The following is a 15448-nucleotide window of genomic DNA, read 5'->3' as shown; positions in this document are numbered from 1 at the left end:
GCCCGGGCAACAGAGTAAGACTCTGTCTCAAAAAAAAAAAAAAAAAAAAAATATATATATATGTATAAATACACACATTATACAATCACTATCTGTAAACTGTCTAGCCCAGTTGCTATACTCAATTAAGTTCTGAATAGGTTTTAAACATAAGGAAAAAGATAATGTTAAAACACATAGGAGTTAGAAAAGAGAACACTGGAATGTCAATATTGCTAAAATTCACTGAATAATAAACATATTCTTATATAACAAGCTTTACTCCCCGTAACAATTCAAAATTAAGGGGTCTACGAATAAGGAAATGAGAAACAGTCTGGTCTTAGAAAGGAAGGAGGAAAGAGGAATCTTGCTTAGGCTGTCCTATTAGTTAGTGATCAAACATTTTGTTTGACTAAAGAGATCAAACGTAAGATTAAGATTAAGGAAACAGAAACCTTACAATTTCAAAAAGTAAATGTCAGAAGAAAATAAAGAAACAATTTTGATGCTAGACATGACCAAACAATGTTCAAATTAGGAGGATGACGTAGGCTTATTTTTACAGATTTTTACTCCAGAATTCATGCAGACTGTTCTCTCTTTATTTCTATCTTTGAATTTAGTTCATACGAGACTCTTCTGGAAAGAAGGAAAATCCATGCCAGCCTGGGAAATTTGTTCTATACAGAATAAACTATATTTAACCACTCCTTACCAACTCAATTTCTCTTTTTTCTCTCCCCTCAAACTAACCCTACCCTCATGGTCTCTGAACCTACCTAACTCTACTTTGCTGACTCTATTAATAACCCTAAGAAAGTTGTCTCCTCCATATGACGCTCTCTTTATTGATATATTACTTTATTAGTATTTTAAACCATTTTCATTCTATGTATTCTTGCCCCTCAACCAGATTACAAACATTCAGAAGACTGGACTCCCCATTTCTCTCGGACGCTCAACCGTCTCTTTTTCTAAGGGAGAGACCGTGAGCACTCTCTCTCTAGCTTGTTCTCTACGCCTTCCAGGTGTGATTCCTGCCTTAGCTCCTCATCCTGCTCCCCAACCCCTCTCTCTTTCTTCAAGTTATTAATGTGCACAAAATAATCTCCATTTCCCTCCTTAGACACTGTTCTACGATGAAACCATGGTTTACTACCTACGTACCTCCCCTAGGAAACCTTGCTGGTTTGACTCAATCCTTTTAATCATCATACACAGCCAGCCAAGAGGATGGTGCTCTAGACAACAAGAAGAATTTGGGATACTAGTATCTTGCTAAAAATCAGCACTCAAATTTAACTTACCTTCAGAGAATACTTACTGTTGTTATTTGAATTTTGATTAAAAAACTGAGAACTAAATGATATGCTTCCATTTCTCTTGGGGAAAAACAAATTTTCTTGCAAACAGGTAAAATTTTATACCTGTTTTCTTTGCCATTCTGAATCACTGAATGTCTATCAGCTGTAGTTCTCTCACTGCAAACATATGTATTTCGCCGTGTCATTCCACCAGATGCTGTGTTACTCTATAAAAAAAGGACATTTTTGTCTTAAACAATTTGGTAAGCATAGTATAATGAGAAAAAAAAGAATGCATCTACATAAATAGGAGTACTCAGTCTTTAAATTAAACTATGCTAAAATATCCACAGTAATGACCAAAATATCAGAAAAGGGAGTGAGGACACCAACCTCTGCCTTCTCTTCTGGTGGAAAAAAACCATGAAAAATGGCTAAAGTAGGGTGACTATAATACTAGTTTATAATTATAAGTAATAATTCATAAACTACTTAAATCAAAGTAGGATTATACGGTGAGTCACCATTTTTAAAAGCAAATACATTCAAAATTAAAAAGTAGGATTATAAATATAAGATAAATATATAAATAATAAAAATTAAGATATAAAACATCAGCAAGATGTTGGATTAACAATAGATTCATAGATATGACACCAAAAGCATGAGCCATAAAAGAAAAAATAAAGTGGACTTCATCAACATGAGAAACTTGTGCATCAAAGGCCATTATGAAGTAAGTGAAAAGAAAATCTACACAATAAGAAAATATCTGCAAATCATGTATCTGATTAGGGTCTAATATCCAGAATAGATAAAGAATTTTTACAACTCGGCCGGGCGCGGTGGCTCACACCTGTAATCCTAGCACTCTGGGAGGCCCAGGCTGGTGGATAGCTCGAGGTCAGGAGTTTGAGATCAGCCTGAGCAAGAGCGAGACCCCCGTCTCTACTAAAAATAGAAAGAAATGATTTAGACAGCCAAAAATATATATAGAAAAAAATTAGCCGGGCATGGTGGCGCATGCCTGTAGTCCCAGCTACTCGGGAGGCTGAGGCAGTAGGATGGCTTGAACCCAGGCGTCTGAGGTTGCTGTGAGCTAGGCTGACGCCATGGCACTCTAGCCCAGGCAACAGAGTGAGACTCTGTCTCAAAAAAAAAAAAAAAAAAAAAAAAGAAGGTAAATGTCCACCAACAGATGAACAGATAAACAAATTGTGGCATACAGATACAATGGAATATTACTCAGTCCTAGAAAGGAACAAAACACTAATACATGCTACAATTTGGAAGAACCTTGAAAACATGCTGAGTTAAAGAAAGCAGCAGACATAAAAGGGTGCATATTATATGACTCCATTTGTATGTAATTTTCAGAATAGGCAAATCCATAGAGACAGAAAGTAGGCTGGTGGTTGCCAGAGAATGAGGGGAAAGGGGATGGGGAGTAATTACTTAATGGACGCAGGGTGTTCTTCTGGGTGTTGAAAAAATTCTGAAACCAGAGAGAGGTGGTGGTTGCACAATACTGTGAGTGTACTAAATGCCAATGAATTACATACTTTAAAATGGTTAATTATATGTCATATGGATTTCATATCAATTTAACTTTCAAACTAAAAAAGCAAGAAACAAAAGTCACAACTAAGGAATTTTATCATGTAATTTTTCAAAAAAAGATAAAGCAGTCACTTTTAAAATAGCAAGAGTAGACCATGTACAGAGAAACTACAAAGACTAATGGGAGAAAATTAAAATAATGTTGCTAACTACTATTTTTCCCTTTGTGAATAATCCAATATAGGTGACTGTTAATGCTGATGACATACTTTAGAAAGGACAGCATGTGGATAAAAGCGGTGGGAATGGAAAGACATGAAGACAGAGAACGAGGTCCTTATCTTCTCTGGGAACCGTCCATGAAAGTTGGAGACTGAATTTTAACTGCAAGACTATGGAATGACAATTCTATTTCACAGCATTCAGAAGTGATAATATAAAACTTTTCACACAGTGTTTAAGCACAAGGTCGGAGGATGGAACAGACAAAACCCTTGGGCTCCCTTACTCACCTGTGCCAAGGATGGCACAATGAGAGATGCCACAAGGAGCAGCAGGGGCCTCAGGGGCTGCTCACCCCAATCTCTGGGGGAGGAGGGAAGGCTGAATCACTGCTAATTTTGAAGGGAAAAACGTGCTTACAGAATAACCGCGAGATCATTCACTTCCCTGCAAATTCTTTATAAAATTATGTCTAGGGGCACTAAGAATAATTATTACTATCTTAGGTCAGAAAGAAGATACTTCAATCCGTAGGAAATGTTTCTATTTTTTTTTTTTTTTTTTTTGAGACAGAGTCTCACTCTGTTGCCCAGGCTAGAGTGAGTGCCGTGGCGTCAGCCTAGCTCACAGCAACCTCAAACTCCTGGGCTCAAGCGATCCTCCTGTCTCAGCCTCCCGAGTAGCTGGGACTACAGGCATGCACCACCATGCCCGGCTAATTTTTTCTATATATATTTTTAGCTGTCCATATAATTTCTTTCTATTTTTAGTAGAGATGGGGTCTCGCTCTTGCTCAGGCTGGTCTCGAACTCCTGAGCTCAAACGATCCGCCCACCTCGGCCTCCCAGAGTGCTAGGATTACAGGCGTGAGCCACCGCGCCCGGCCGGGAAATGTTTCTAAAGCTGAATGAATTCAATTTCATTTAGCAAATACTATCTACTTACTGGAGAGATTTTGTTATGGGTAGAGATTAAGAGCTGGATTCAGGTCAGCAGTGTAACTTCAGGCAATTACCTAACTTTTCTTCACTTTTCATCATCTTAAAATTTAGCTAATCCACGGAAAAGCACTTAGCATGGTCCCTGACACGTGGTGAGAATTCAGTCAACGTCCTTTACCATGAATGCCCTTTGGAGACTCAGTGCAAACATCACATCCTTGGGGCACCGACAGTCAGGCCTCCGAGTGCATTTATGGTAGGCCTCTGTCTGCCTGTCATCTGTCTGCACTGTCATTGTCTTTTACTTCTTGCTTTGTTAGACTGAGGGGTCTTTCGGTCTCTCAGTGCCTGACATAAGCTAGAGCTCAGCACATGTCTGCAGAACAACTGGAAAAGGCACCTGATATAAAGGACCTCATTTCTCTAGTGTGTGTGTGTGTGTGTGGGGGGTGCTATGGTTTGAATGTTTGTGGCTCCTCCAAAATTCATGTTGAAACTTTATGTCCAACATAATAATATTAAGAGGTGGGGCTTTTAGGAGGTGATCAGGCCATGACGGCTTTGCCCTTATAAAAGCGTTTGAGGGGATGAGTTGGTCCCTCTCACCCCTTCTGCCATGTGAGGACAGAGCGTTAGTCTCCCAAGGAGGATGCAGTTAATAAGGTTCCATCTTGGAAGCAGGGAGCAGGGCCCTCACCAGACGCCAAACCCACTGGTGCCTTGATTATGGACTTCTAAACCTTCAGAACCGAAATAAAATTTTTGTTTGTTTGAGAGTCTCATTCTGTTGCCCAGGGTGGAGAGCAGTGGCTTCATCACAGCTCAGTGCAACCTTGAACTCCCAGGCTCAAGCCATCCTCCTGCCTCAGCCTCCTGAGTAGCTGTGACTACAGGTGTACGCCAACATGCCTCACTAATTTTTCTAATTTTTGTAGAGATGGGGGGGCTTGCTCTTGCTTAGGCTGGTCTCAAACTCTTAGTCTCAAGTGATCCTCCTGCCTCCACCTCCCAGAGTGCTAAGATTACAGAGGTGAGTCACTATGCCCCAGCCTCTGAAATAAATTTTTGTTCTTTATAAATTACCCATTCTCAGGTATTTTGTTACAGCAGTAGGAATGGACTAAGGGCAGAGGGTGTCAACAAGAAATACCTACAATGCAGCAGGCAGGATTTCTATAGGTCGAGACTGGGCATGGTGGTGTAGTAGGGGGGCAGGGGGGCACGCCAGGCAGAGGAGAAAACAGGAGTAAAATGGATAAGCTCGGAACAGCTATGTCTACCTGGTTTAAACTTATCACCCTAGGTTTGCTCTCTAGTTCAACAGCACTTACACTAGGGACAGTGGAGCTTTTCTTGCGTTCAGGAATATCTGCCTTATTGGGATTATTTGCATTCCCAAGCATGGGACTGGCTGGAGCAATTCCCTTTCCTCCAACAGCAATGCCACTTGATTTCCGGGAGGGAATTCCATCTTCTTTGAGGTCACTATCTGCAGTGCTGGTCTGACTTCTTTTTGGATATGCCACAACTGCAGGAACAGCTGGTCCAGCTAAAATAAAGAGTTCACTTTTTAAAAGATAAAATATAATTTCCCATTTTATTCTGTGAAAATAAACATTTTGTAAGACGATTAAAGATTCCTATTCATCTAAAAAATGTAAAATAAAATTCTCTAAGATGTTGCCCAACTTATACATAGAATGTTTACCCTGTGCAACGAATTCAATTTTGAAATTTCACTTGTTAGTCCCTAACTTTCTACTTTTCTTAAAGATTTCTTTTTTAAAAAAATAATTGTTTACAGTGGTTCTTTGGAAACATCTTAAGGGGGTGTTACTGTATAGATAACTAATCAAATTAGAGGCACACACATCATGCAGAATGAACTGGTTCACCTTGTATACCTGAGTGAATTACAACCATTTTTGTACAAGAGATGCTTTCACCTTTTGGAACAGAACAGTATAGATTTTATAGGCCATTTCTTCTGAAGCTTTACTTGGATCTTTTTAAAAGCACTCATAATCTTCTAGATTAGTAAGAACTTGAGTAGACACAGGAAGGTGGTAAAAGCAGAGGAAAACATGTTCCTCACGTGAGCGACAGGGAGGAATTGGGCACAGGTACCTGGTCATACCCCCAACTCCAGGAGTAGTGTGCCTAGGGACACTCTAGGTGCACGATTAACCAATGCCCTGTAATAAACCATATGGAGACTCCAATAGTAGCACAAGAGATCTACAGTGCAAAGAATTTTGCAAATGAACATGATAATTATATTCATCAGGTATGATATCCAGTGGTAACCTTACAGAACAGCACTAAATGCTCACCATTTATTCTAAGGCAAAGGGACTTTATATTTTAGGTCTATTAAAAGGGTAGAGAGAAGAAGTGACCAGTTGGACAAAAATCTAAATGGCAAATCTATTTGGAACTGAATTAAAAGTAAACAGGGCTCAGGAGTTTGAGGCTACAGTGAGTTATGATTGGCCACCGCATTCCAGTCTGGGCCACAGAACAAGATCCACTGGGCTTAATTTTATTTACGGGAGAAGAACAAACTCTCAGTTTGGTAATTTTCACGTATAAAACAAAGAGCTAACCAAATATAGGGTGATATTACTCTTAACATTTATCTTTCTTCCCAACATCAGGAGAGGTTTACTGATATTGTGAACATTCAGGTTATTATTGATTTGCTTTGAAACCCTTACTAATTGTATTTAGAAAACACAAAATCCTTTAAGATTTGAGATTCTGAATGGAAACAGGCATTGATCCAATCCACTGAATGCATTCAGATTTCCTGTTTTACTCACACTCAGCTGTGTCTGTATTTACTTCTAGATCCTTTTATCACACATGCAGATTTGTGTGGCTGCCACCAGTCAGGACACAGTGCAGCGCCATTTCAGAGACTTCATGCACTACCCTTTCACAGCCACGGCCACCTCCCTCTCACCCCAAGTCCCTTCCCTAAGCCCTGGCAGCCACTAACTTGCTCTCCATCTCTATAACTCTGTCATTTCAAAGAATGCGATATGAATGGAATAGTATGTAACCTATCGAGATTGTTTTTCACTCAGTACAATTCCCTTGAGATCCATGTTGTGTGTATCATAGTTTGTTCCTTTTTAGTGTAAGTAGTAGTCCACGGTATGGATGTATCACATAGAAATTTTATATAGTGAAATTTTTAACTCTTTTCTTTCAATGAGTTTAGTGTCTGAGGTCACAGTTAGAAAGACCTTTACCAGTCCCAGTTATAAAGCAATCATCCCATGTTTTAATATTTCTTTTTTTTTTAGAGTCATACTCAGGAAACACACACCTCTTAACATTTCTGGGGTTTTATTTTTTATATTTCCACTTTCACTCCAATTGGAATTTATCCTTATATAAGATGTGTGAAATAGATCCAACTAATTTTTTTTTCCTGAGAACTATCAACTTGCCCCAATACCATTTACTGATTAGTAAACCAGTGATTTTTTTTTTTTTTTTTTTTAAATAAGCTAAAGAACCCCTTGAAAATCTGATAAAAATCGTCCTTCCCTGAAAGTGTGTATGAACGCACATGAACAAGGGTTCACGCTTGGGTCCCACATTAAGCAGCACAGCTACAAACCGCACTGTGGTTTCCGAGCGGCAGGCACATATGTAGAGGTAGCATCCAACCGCAGGCAAAGGGGAGTGGTGAGAGGCAGCTGGAGGATGAACGAGAGCTGGCCTGGCGACAGGCTTGCCTGCCTTCACCTGGTACCGAGTGGATGGACTTTGCTAGGCATCTGTCTAGTTTTTAGCACTTAAAAGAACAGTGCCACAGGCATAATACATCTTTCCTTTGCTGACCACTCTCTCCATACCCATAAAAAACAAAAAACAGGCAGGCATTGGATCAATAAGTGATTTTCTCTAAAAACATTAATAATTTTGGAAAATATTCTTTTGTGAACTTCCTTTTAATATTAGAAGCTCCAAGACAGAAGGATGATGATTATTATAAAAAGGATACACCAGTGAGATGGTTTAGTGAACAAAGCCATAGGACCAGAGTCCTGGGTTCTGCCCCAGGTCTTCCTCACTTGCTATGCAACCTCAAGAGACTAGGTGACCTCTCTTGGGCCTATTTTCTCATTGATAAAATGGGCTGTTGGTGAGTGTATGTGTAACACCATGTCTAAAGCTCTTTTAATCTCTGGAAGTTTATAAGCTGGGGAAAAAAGCATTGATAATCTAGATGGAATCTATATGCTTAAGAACTAATTTATTACGATATTCCCAAAAGACATGAGGAAATTCCATTACCAGGTTTCTTTTAGGTTTTAGAAACAATTCCCTTTAAATTGCATGGTTTTAGGGCAATATGTAGGCACTGCTAATTGCCCTGCCATCCACAGACACTGAAAACCTCTCATCATTAGCAACTAACAAACACAAAAGACAGACACCCAGATCAACACCTCACTTACAAATTCCACGAGCACAAATGCTGGTGTGAGCATGGGTTTGAGCTCTCAGCTACAGCCCAGAACAGCAGGCACCGTAGAAAACTGACTGGCACTGTTAGGACACTGTGCTGCTTCAGTCCAAACACGCAGGAGGCAGCATCAGCAGGAAGAATTATGCAAACCAAGGGGTAGGGAACCTGCAGGCTTCGTGCCACATGTGGCCTTCTGCATCCTTGAGTGCGGCCTTTCGACTGAATCCAAATTGTACATACCTAATCCTTTTAAAAAGTGTCAAATCTCAAGGTGAAAGAATGAAGGTGTAAGATATCGAGAGAAGAGAACTCAAAGGACAAGGGGTCAATAGGGTTCCATATAAGGACATGCTGTTAAAAGTTAGGACCAGACCAATAGAGATTTGGTTCCTGAATCCTAGAATACTGAAATTAAAGGAAAGGCCCACAATGCTAAAATTTATAGTTACAGGTGAAAAAACAAACACACGTAAGAGTCTCAGGACTCTAACGTACGGACTGCCTTGAGAGCAGAATAACCACAGAGCATGGTAAGCACAGCCACTGGGCTCTCAACCTCATAAGGGATTGGCTTCTATGGGGAAGTTTAAAACAAAGGGTGACTCAACCACACAAAATAGCAAGAGTGTGGATGAGAACGAGACAGTATCATAAACTGGGTTTTATTTAAAAAAAAAAAAAAAAAAAGACAGTAAAAAATTTAAACCAATGAAAGCAAAACTAGGGTACTACATATTCTCCAGGGCTTCCCTGTCTAATATGGTAGCCACTGACCACATGTGGCTAAAAATATATAACTTAATTAAAATTAAAAAACTGGAAAGTAAAATTCCTCAGTTCAAGTGCTCAACAGTCACAAGTGGCTAGTAGCTACTTGATTGGACAGCAAGATCGAGAACATTTCATTGTAGAAAGTTCCACTGGAAAGTGCTGCTCTAGAAAGTACGTCTGATGCAGAGGTGCAGAAGAGAGTGAACCGAACTGCAGACTAAAGCAGGGGTCCCACAGTGGCGGACAGTGAAGTTTCTACCCAGCTAAGCCTTACCCAACAGAAGCCCAGAGGGTACCAAGGAGATCAGAGCCTTCAGGGACTCGTGCCAGCAGCTGCGGGAATGCTAAGAAAGAAATGCCCAGAAGGGACATAAAGCCAACCTCCAACCCCGGCAGGCTCTGAGATTGCCTCCCAACGCGAAGAGGGACACTCCAAGAGAACACACTGCCATGTTCTCAGACTTACCGTGGTCACTGTAACGTCTCTGCTTCTGGCTTGAAGACACACTTCTCTGCACTTTGTGATGAGGAGACTGGCCGGTGCTGTTGTTGAGATCACTGCTCGGCCGAACCTTAGCGAGTGAGAGATTGCTGCTAGAACTGGAATCACTAGCATCCAGCTGAGAGGAAACGAGAAACACAGTAAACCACAATACGAACTCCAATCGTTTATTAGGAAATCAAACTCAGAACACACAGACCTCTCATTAACAGTTCACTCAGAAACACGAAGATTCACAGTGTTTAAAAATGACAGCCATAAACTCAGGCAAAAGAATTTTTCTGACTGCTAGAAAAGGTCACAAAAGGTTATTCTTCTATGGTCTTCTTTCTAGGCTTTTCCAAATAACTTAAAATGTCCTGTTTACTTATAGCCCAGAAGAGCAGGCACCACAGAAAACTGACTGGTACTGTCAGGACACTGTGCTGCTTCAGTCCAAACACAAGGGAGGCAGCATCAGCAGGAAGATCATTATCTTGGCGATAAAACAATAGCTTGTAATGGTCATGGGAGTCAGATTTGGTATTTGCAGGTAAATTTTTTAAAAATGATAGATCAAATATGTTATACATATCTAAAAAAGAAAAACTAAGAAAATAGTCTACACAAAATGATAATTTACATAAAGGGTGTTTCAGCTCTTCCTCTCTGATTACTCTTACCTCTGAAGATTTTCTCCCCAACAACAAATATGTGGCTGTGATTTCATCATATTTCATTTTACTAAGAGATTCTTGAATTTCTTCTTGTGAATATCCCATTCCCACCAAAATACCTAAAAAAGGAGGGTATAATATAGTTTACGTGTTTTGTTTGGGTAAGAAGTCATTCTGTTACAGGATAAAATAATTTTCTTTATTTGACCTAAAACATCACACATTTTCTCAAATGAGCACTTATTTCAGAATTACTGGGTGCTAATATTGTAGGAAACTGTAGTTAAGTTCCTAACTGTGACAGAACAGATAAGCTGATTCATTATTATATAACTTGTGCTTATCCCATTATTCAAATTTTAGGGACATGCATGAGTCAAAACAGAAATATATTACTTACACAAACATACGCATACATAAGCAAGTAGGCACAGAGTAATTACCTATTCTTTTCTGGTCTGAGATGTCTAGTTCTGGCTCAACAAATGGTTTAAGTTCATCTTCCTCATGCCCTGCATTGATCCACCTGTCCTTCATGATTTGCTGAAAAGGTGAACTGTTCATTAGCAGCATAATATAAAATATTCCAATAATCACAATATTTAGGCAAATTTATTTCAACATTTCATTGACTATAGGTCAAAGGGTAACTTAAAAATTTTTTTTTTTTTTTCCTATTTTTTTTTTTTTTTGAGACAGAGTCTCACTCTGTTGCCCAGGCTAGAGTGAGTGCCGTGGCGTCAGCCTAGCTCACAGCAACCTCAAACTCCTGAGCTCAAGGGATCCTCCTGTCTCAGCCTCCCGAGTAGCTGGGACTACAGGCATGCGCCACCATGCCCGGCTAATTTTTTTTCTGTATATATTTTTAGCTGTCCATATAATTTCTTTCTATTTTTAGTAGAGATGGGGTCTCGCTCTTGCTCAGGCTGGTCTCGAACTCCTGAGCTCAAACGATCTGCCCACCTCGGCCTTCCAGAGTGCTAGGATTACAGGCGTGAGCCACCGCGCCCGGCCAAAAAAATTTTTTTAATGTCTCAATTGCTGCTTAAAAAGTCCCAAGCAAGTATTCACTCAGCATGCCACACAAACCAAGCTGAGTTCTAAAAGCTCTCCAAAGTTATTATTTATTTCCACTTATGTAATTACCTCTAGAGTGCCTCGTTTAATTGGATTTAGCACCAGAAAACGTTTGAGAAGGTTTTCACAGTCTGTAGACATGTAGAAAGGGATTCTGTATTTCCCTCTTAATACTCTCTCTCTCAGTTCCTTTGGGGAGGGAGAAAGGACAGAAAACTAGTGAATCAACTTTTAGGTTAAAAAACAACAAAAAACCCACTGAAACTACTAAACTGATATAACATTAAAAATATAAACCCATATAATTTATTGAAACTCCTTCTCGTTTTGTATAGTACACGGATGCAGCTGCTTCCTATACCTTCAGGTTTTGCCCATCAAAGGGAAGTGAGCCACTGACGAGCGTGTACAGGATCACCCCGAGACTCCACACATCCACCTCCGGCCCGTCGTACTTCTTGCCCTGGAAGAGCTCGGGGGCTGCATATGGAGGACTGCCACAAAATGTGTCGAGTTTACTACCAACAGTAAATTCATTGCTAAAACCAAAATCTGCTATTTTAATGTTCATATCGGCATCTAACAATAGATTTTCAGCCTAGAGGGAAAAACATCAAGACAAAAATAAAATTTAACCAAAACGTAATTAGAACTATGACAAGATCAGGCATTTCATAAAATAAGCTTTTTGTAATGATATAAAGTTAATATCAATAAAATAAGAACACATTTTTCCTATAGGAAAAAAAACAGGAGACAAATTAGAACTCCTACTTTTTTTTTTTTGGGAGACAGAGTCTCACTCTTTTGCGCTGGCTAGAGTGCCAAGGCGTCAGCCTAGCTCACAGCAATCTCAAACTCCTGGGCTTAAGCAATCCTTCTGCCTCAGCCTCCCAAGTAGCTGGGACTATAGGCATGCACCACCATGCCCAGCTAATATTTTCTATATATTTTTAGTTGTCCAGATAATTTCTTTCTATTTTTTTTATTAGAGATGGGGGGTCTCACTCTTGCTCAGGCTGGTCTTGAACTCCTGACCTTGAGTGATCCTCTCGCCTCAGCCTCCCAGAGTGCTAGGATTACGGGCATGAGCCACCGTGCCCCCGGCCTAAAATTCCTACTTTTATAACATTAACAATCAATAACAGACATGAAGTGCCCCAGCCTCAGTAGCTAGGACTACAAGTGAGTGCCACCATGCCTGGCAAATTTTTAATTTTATTTTTCTTGTAGAGACAAGTTTCACTATGCTACCCAGGCTGGTCTTGAACTTCTGGCCTCAAGCAAACATCTTACCTGTACCTTCCAAAGTCCTGAGATTATGGGCATGAGCCTCTATGCCCAGCCCTTTGACAGGGTTTTAAATTAGGAATAATAAGGGGTTCTTTAAAAAATGGGTACTTGTTTTAAGCAGACAGCCACATTTCATAAAAACTGCTAAATTGTAAAATGGCTACTATTGGGGAAGGGAGAATCACAAGCCCCATTCAAGAGACAAATCACACTTTCATTTATTTCAACAAATATTTACTATGTGGCTTCTATACAACAGATGTTATATTAGTGCCTGGACATGTAATGAACAAGACAGATACAACCCTGCCCTCAGAAGCTCATACTTTAGAAGGGGAGAGGCAGAAAGAAAAGCAGCTGCCCTGAGACCCAAGTGCTGTGTAACTGAGGAGGAACAGGCCCTATGGGCCTGACGCTGAACGGGATGCACCGCTTCCCAGAGGAAGCGATGTTGAAGTACAGGAAGGTGCAGCTGGTCATAATGGGTGTGTTGAGCAGTGTTTCCAGCAGCATAACGAGTCTGAGATACACAGGTGAGAGAGTGCATGTTTCACTCAAGAAACTGAGAGTGTGGGGGAGAGAGATGCAGAGAGAGAGAGGGCTGGGGACATGGTCGGCGCTGAATGACAAAGGACTGTACTCATGAAGTTTGGGTTTTCATCCTAAGAGGAATGGGGAGCCACTGAAGAGTGGCTGAAACAGAGAAATAACAATCTTATTTGTGTTTTAAAAAAAGTACATTCTTGGTGGAGTATGAAAAACATGCATGAGAGGAAGAGGCAAAATTGGAAGCAAAGAAGAACCGGCAAAAAAACTAGTAGTATAATCAACTATGAGAAGATGGGGTCTGGCCTAGCATAGTGTGAGAGACAGAAAAGAGTGAGTGAGTGTAGGAGATAATTATAGAACAGCAATAAAAGGACCTGGTTGGTGACTGAGTGGATGGTAAATCAGAGGGACACCTGTCACCAGAATGAGAAGTGAAGGTTCAAGTCCAGGCAGGAAGAGTTTAGGCTTTGAACTTGCTGCAACTAAGGTGCCTGAGGGACACTTAGGTGAAGACGCCCTTCTGTCAACTGGGACCTGGACCCTGGGAGAGCCCTATGGCTGCGGGAAGGGACTTGGGGGTCATCAGCACACAGGTGGCCACTGCAGCTAATGGGAGAACATAAATGCACTGAGGGTGGGCATGCAGATGAGCAAGTCAATGACAATCACCTAAGGAAAGAGCGGGGTGAGGACCACGCTAAGACATGGCATCTAGAAAATGTTTAGAGAAATATGCCATGACCATGAAGAGAGAAAAAGGGTGTATCTGGGAGGGGACCTGGGGTGGAGAGGTGTTTTGGTATAGACTTGAGCGTGTATAAATGCTGCTGGTGAAAAGCAAGCCGAGAGAGAGAGAGAGGGGATGAAAACATGGAGAGAAAAGAGGCACGGGACAGGCCCAGAGCACAGCGCACGGAGGGAGACAGGATGCAGAACACAGAGGTGGGGGCGGCACAGGGGCCCCGCTTTCCCGTAATGAGAGCAGAGCTGAAGGACGGGTGCAGGTGCAGCTAGGACGAGGGCCTGCAGTTTCCATTTTCTCTGTGAAATAGGAAACCCCATCCTATGCTGGGGTGGAGGCTGTGACAGAGCCTCAAAGAGGCACTGCTGTTAACAGGAGACAATGCTGCCTGGAAAAGCACAAGACAATGCCATGTAGGCAGCACTGAGGACACTGGCCAGGTGTGACCACACATTCCTGGAGGCCCTCATCTCTTTGGCTGTGTAAGGACTGTCCTCCAGAGAGCAACCATCGCACCTTAACTGAAACGGAAAATACTTCTCATAAACATCACTTTTATTTACTTTTAATCCTCTACTATAACTTGATTAAAAGGATTCATTATGAGATTTATTTTGTCATATTGGATAACAAAATCTAATCTACGCCTCATTTGTGCAATGACAGAACTGAACACATACAACTAGAGCATACATGTAGGACACTTCTACCCACCTTCAGGTCTCTGTGAACGATCCGTTTCTGATGGCAGTATTGGACCGCAGACACGATCTGAATGAGGAGACATGCAAGGGTCAGTCCTCACAGGAGCAGATTCCGCATTTAGAGGAAAATAACTTCGTCAATGTTCACACATGCAAAATACACAGTGAGCACCTGAATGTGTGGATTTCTAAAAACAATCTTCTCATGCTTTGTACTTTTCAATCTGGAGAAATTCAAGGGTGAGGGCTAGAAGACAAAGGTGAGGATGTCCTTCCTGTTCTCTGCAGTTCTGACTGCAAGTCTCTTCTTGGACTCTGCCTGTTGACATTCCACTTGTTTTTGAGCGTAACCACCAGGATGCAACAACTCACCCTGCATCTGGAGGACCCTGGCTGCCCCCCCCACCCCCCGGCCCAGGACCAGATGGCTTTGGTGCAACCTAACCATGACTGTGCCACCAACTCAAAACCAAACGAGGGATAGTTAAAAGCCTTACTTAACTCTCTGAGGGTCAGTTTCCTCTTCCCAGGAATGAATGTTGCAACATATGTGAACTATGAAAACTATAAATACTCTGAGCACTATTAATAAAGATTCCTTCCATTTTCAGCAAACAGCCTGCTTTAGTCAACTTGCAATTATTCCTGTGGTTAGTACT

General features: G+C 41.0%; 1 protein-coding gene across 8 annotated transcripts in view; it reads right to left on the bottom strand.

Annotated features, from left to right (window-relative positions):
- The window catches only part of MARK3 (microtubule affinity regulating kinase 3), an 89410-nt gene that overhangs the window by 16952 nt on the left and 57010 nt on the right, over positions 1 to 15448 (bottom strand). For 6 of the 8 annotated variants that reach the window (XM_069490255.1, XM_069490264.1, XM_069490285.1 and 3 more), the window contains 8 exons: positions 14800 to 14856; positions 11863 to 12099; positions 11571 to 11690; positions 10868 to 10967; positions 10431 to 10543; positions 9733 to 9886; positions 5341 to 5558; positions 1410 to 1513 (listed from right to left, as the gene is read on the bottom strand). In XM_069490255.1, coding sequence (XP_069346356.1) covers positions 1410 to 1513; positions 5341 to 5558; positions 9733 to 9886; positions 10431 to 10543; positions 10868 to 10967; positions 11571 to 11690; positions 11863 to 12099; positions 14800 to 14856 — 1103 coding nt within the window. The remainder of the gene's footprint in view (positions 1 to 1409; positions 1514 to 5340; positions 5559 to 9732; positions 9887 to 10430; positions 10544 to 10867; positions 10968 to 11570; positions 11691 to 11862; positions 12100 to 14799; positions 14857 to 15448) is intronic. The other 2 variants (XM_069490304.1, XM_069490322.1) reach the window with 2 other exon arrangements.

This window comes from Eulemur rufifrons, chromosome 2 (assembly GCF_041146395.1).
Source record: "Eulemur rufifrons isolate Redbay chromosome 2, OSU_ERuf_1, whole genome shotgun sequence".
Classification (NCBI taxonomy): domain Eukaryota; kingdom Metazoa; phylum Chordata; class Mammalia; order Primates; family Lemuridae; genus Eulemur; species Eulemur rufifrons.
This window is presented reverse-complemented; position numbering and strand designations above follow the sequence as displayed.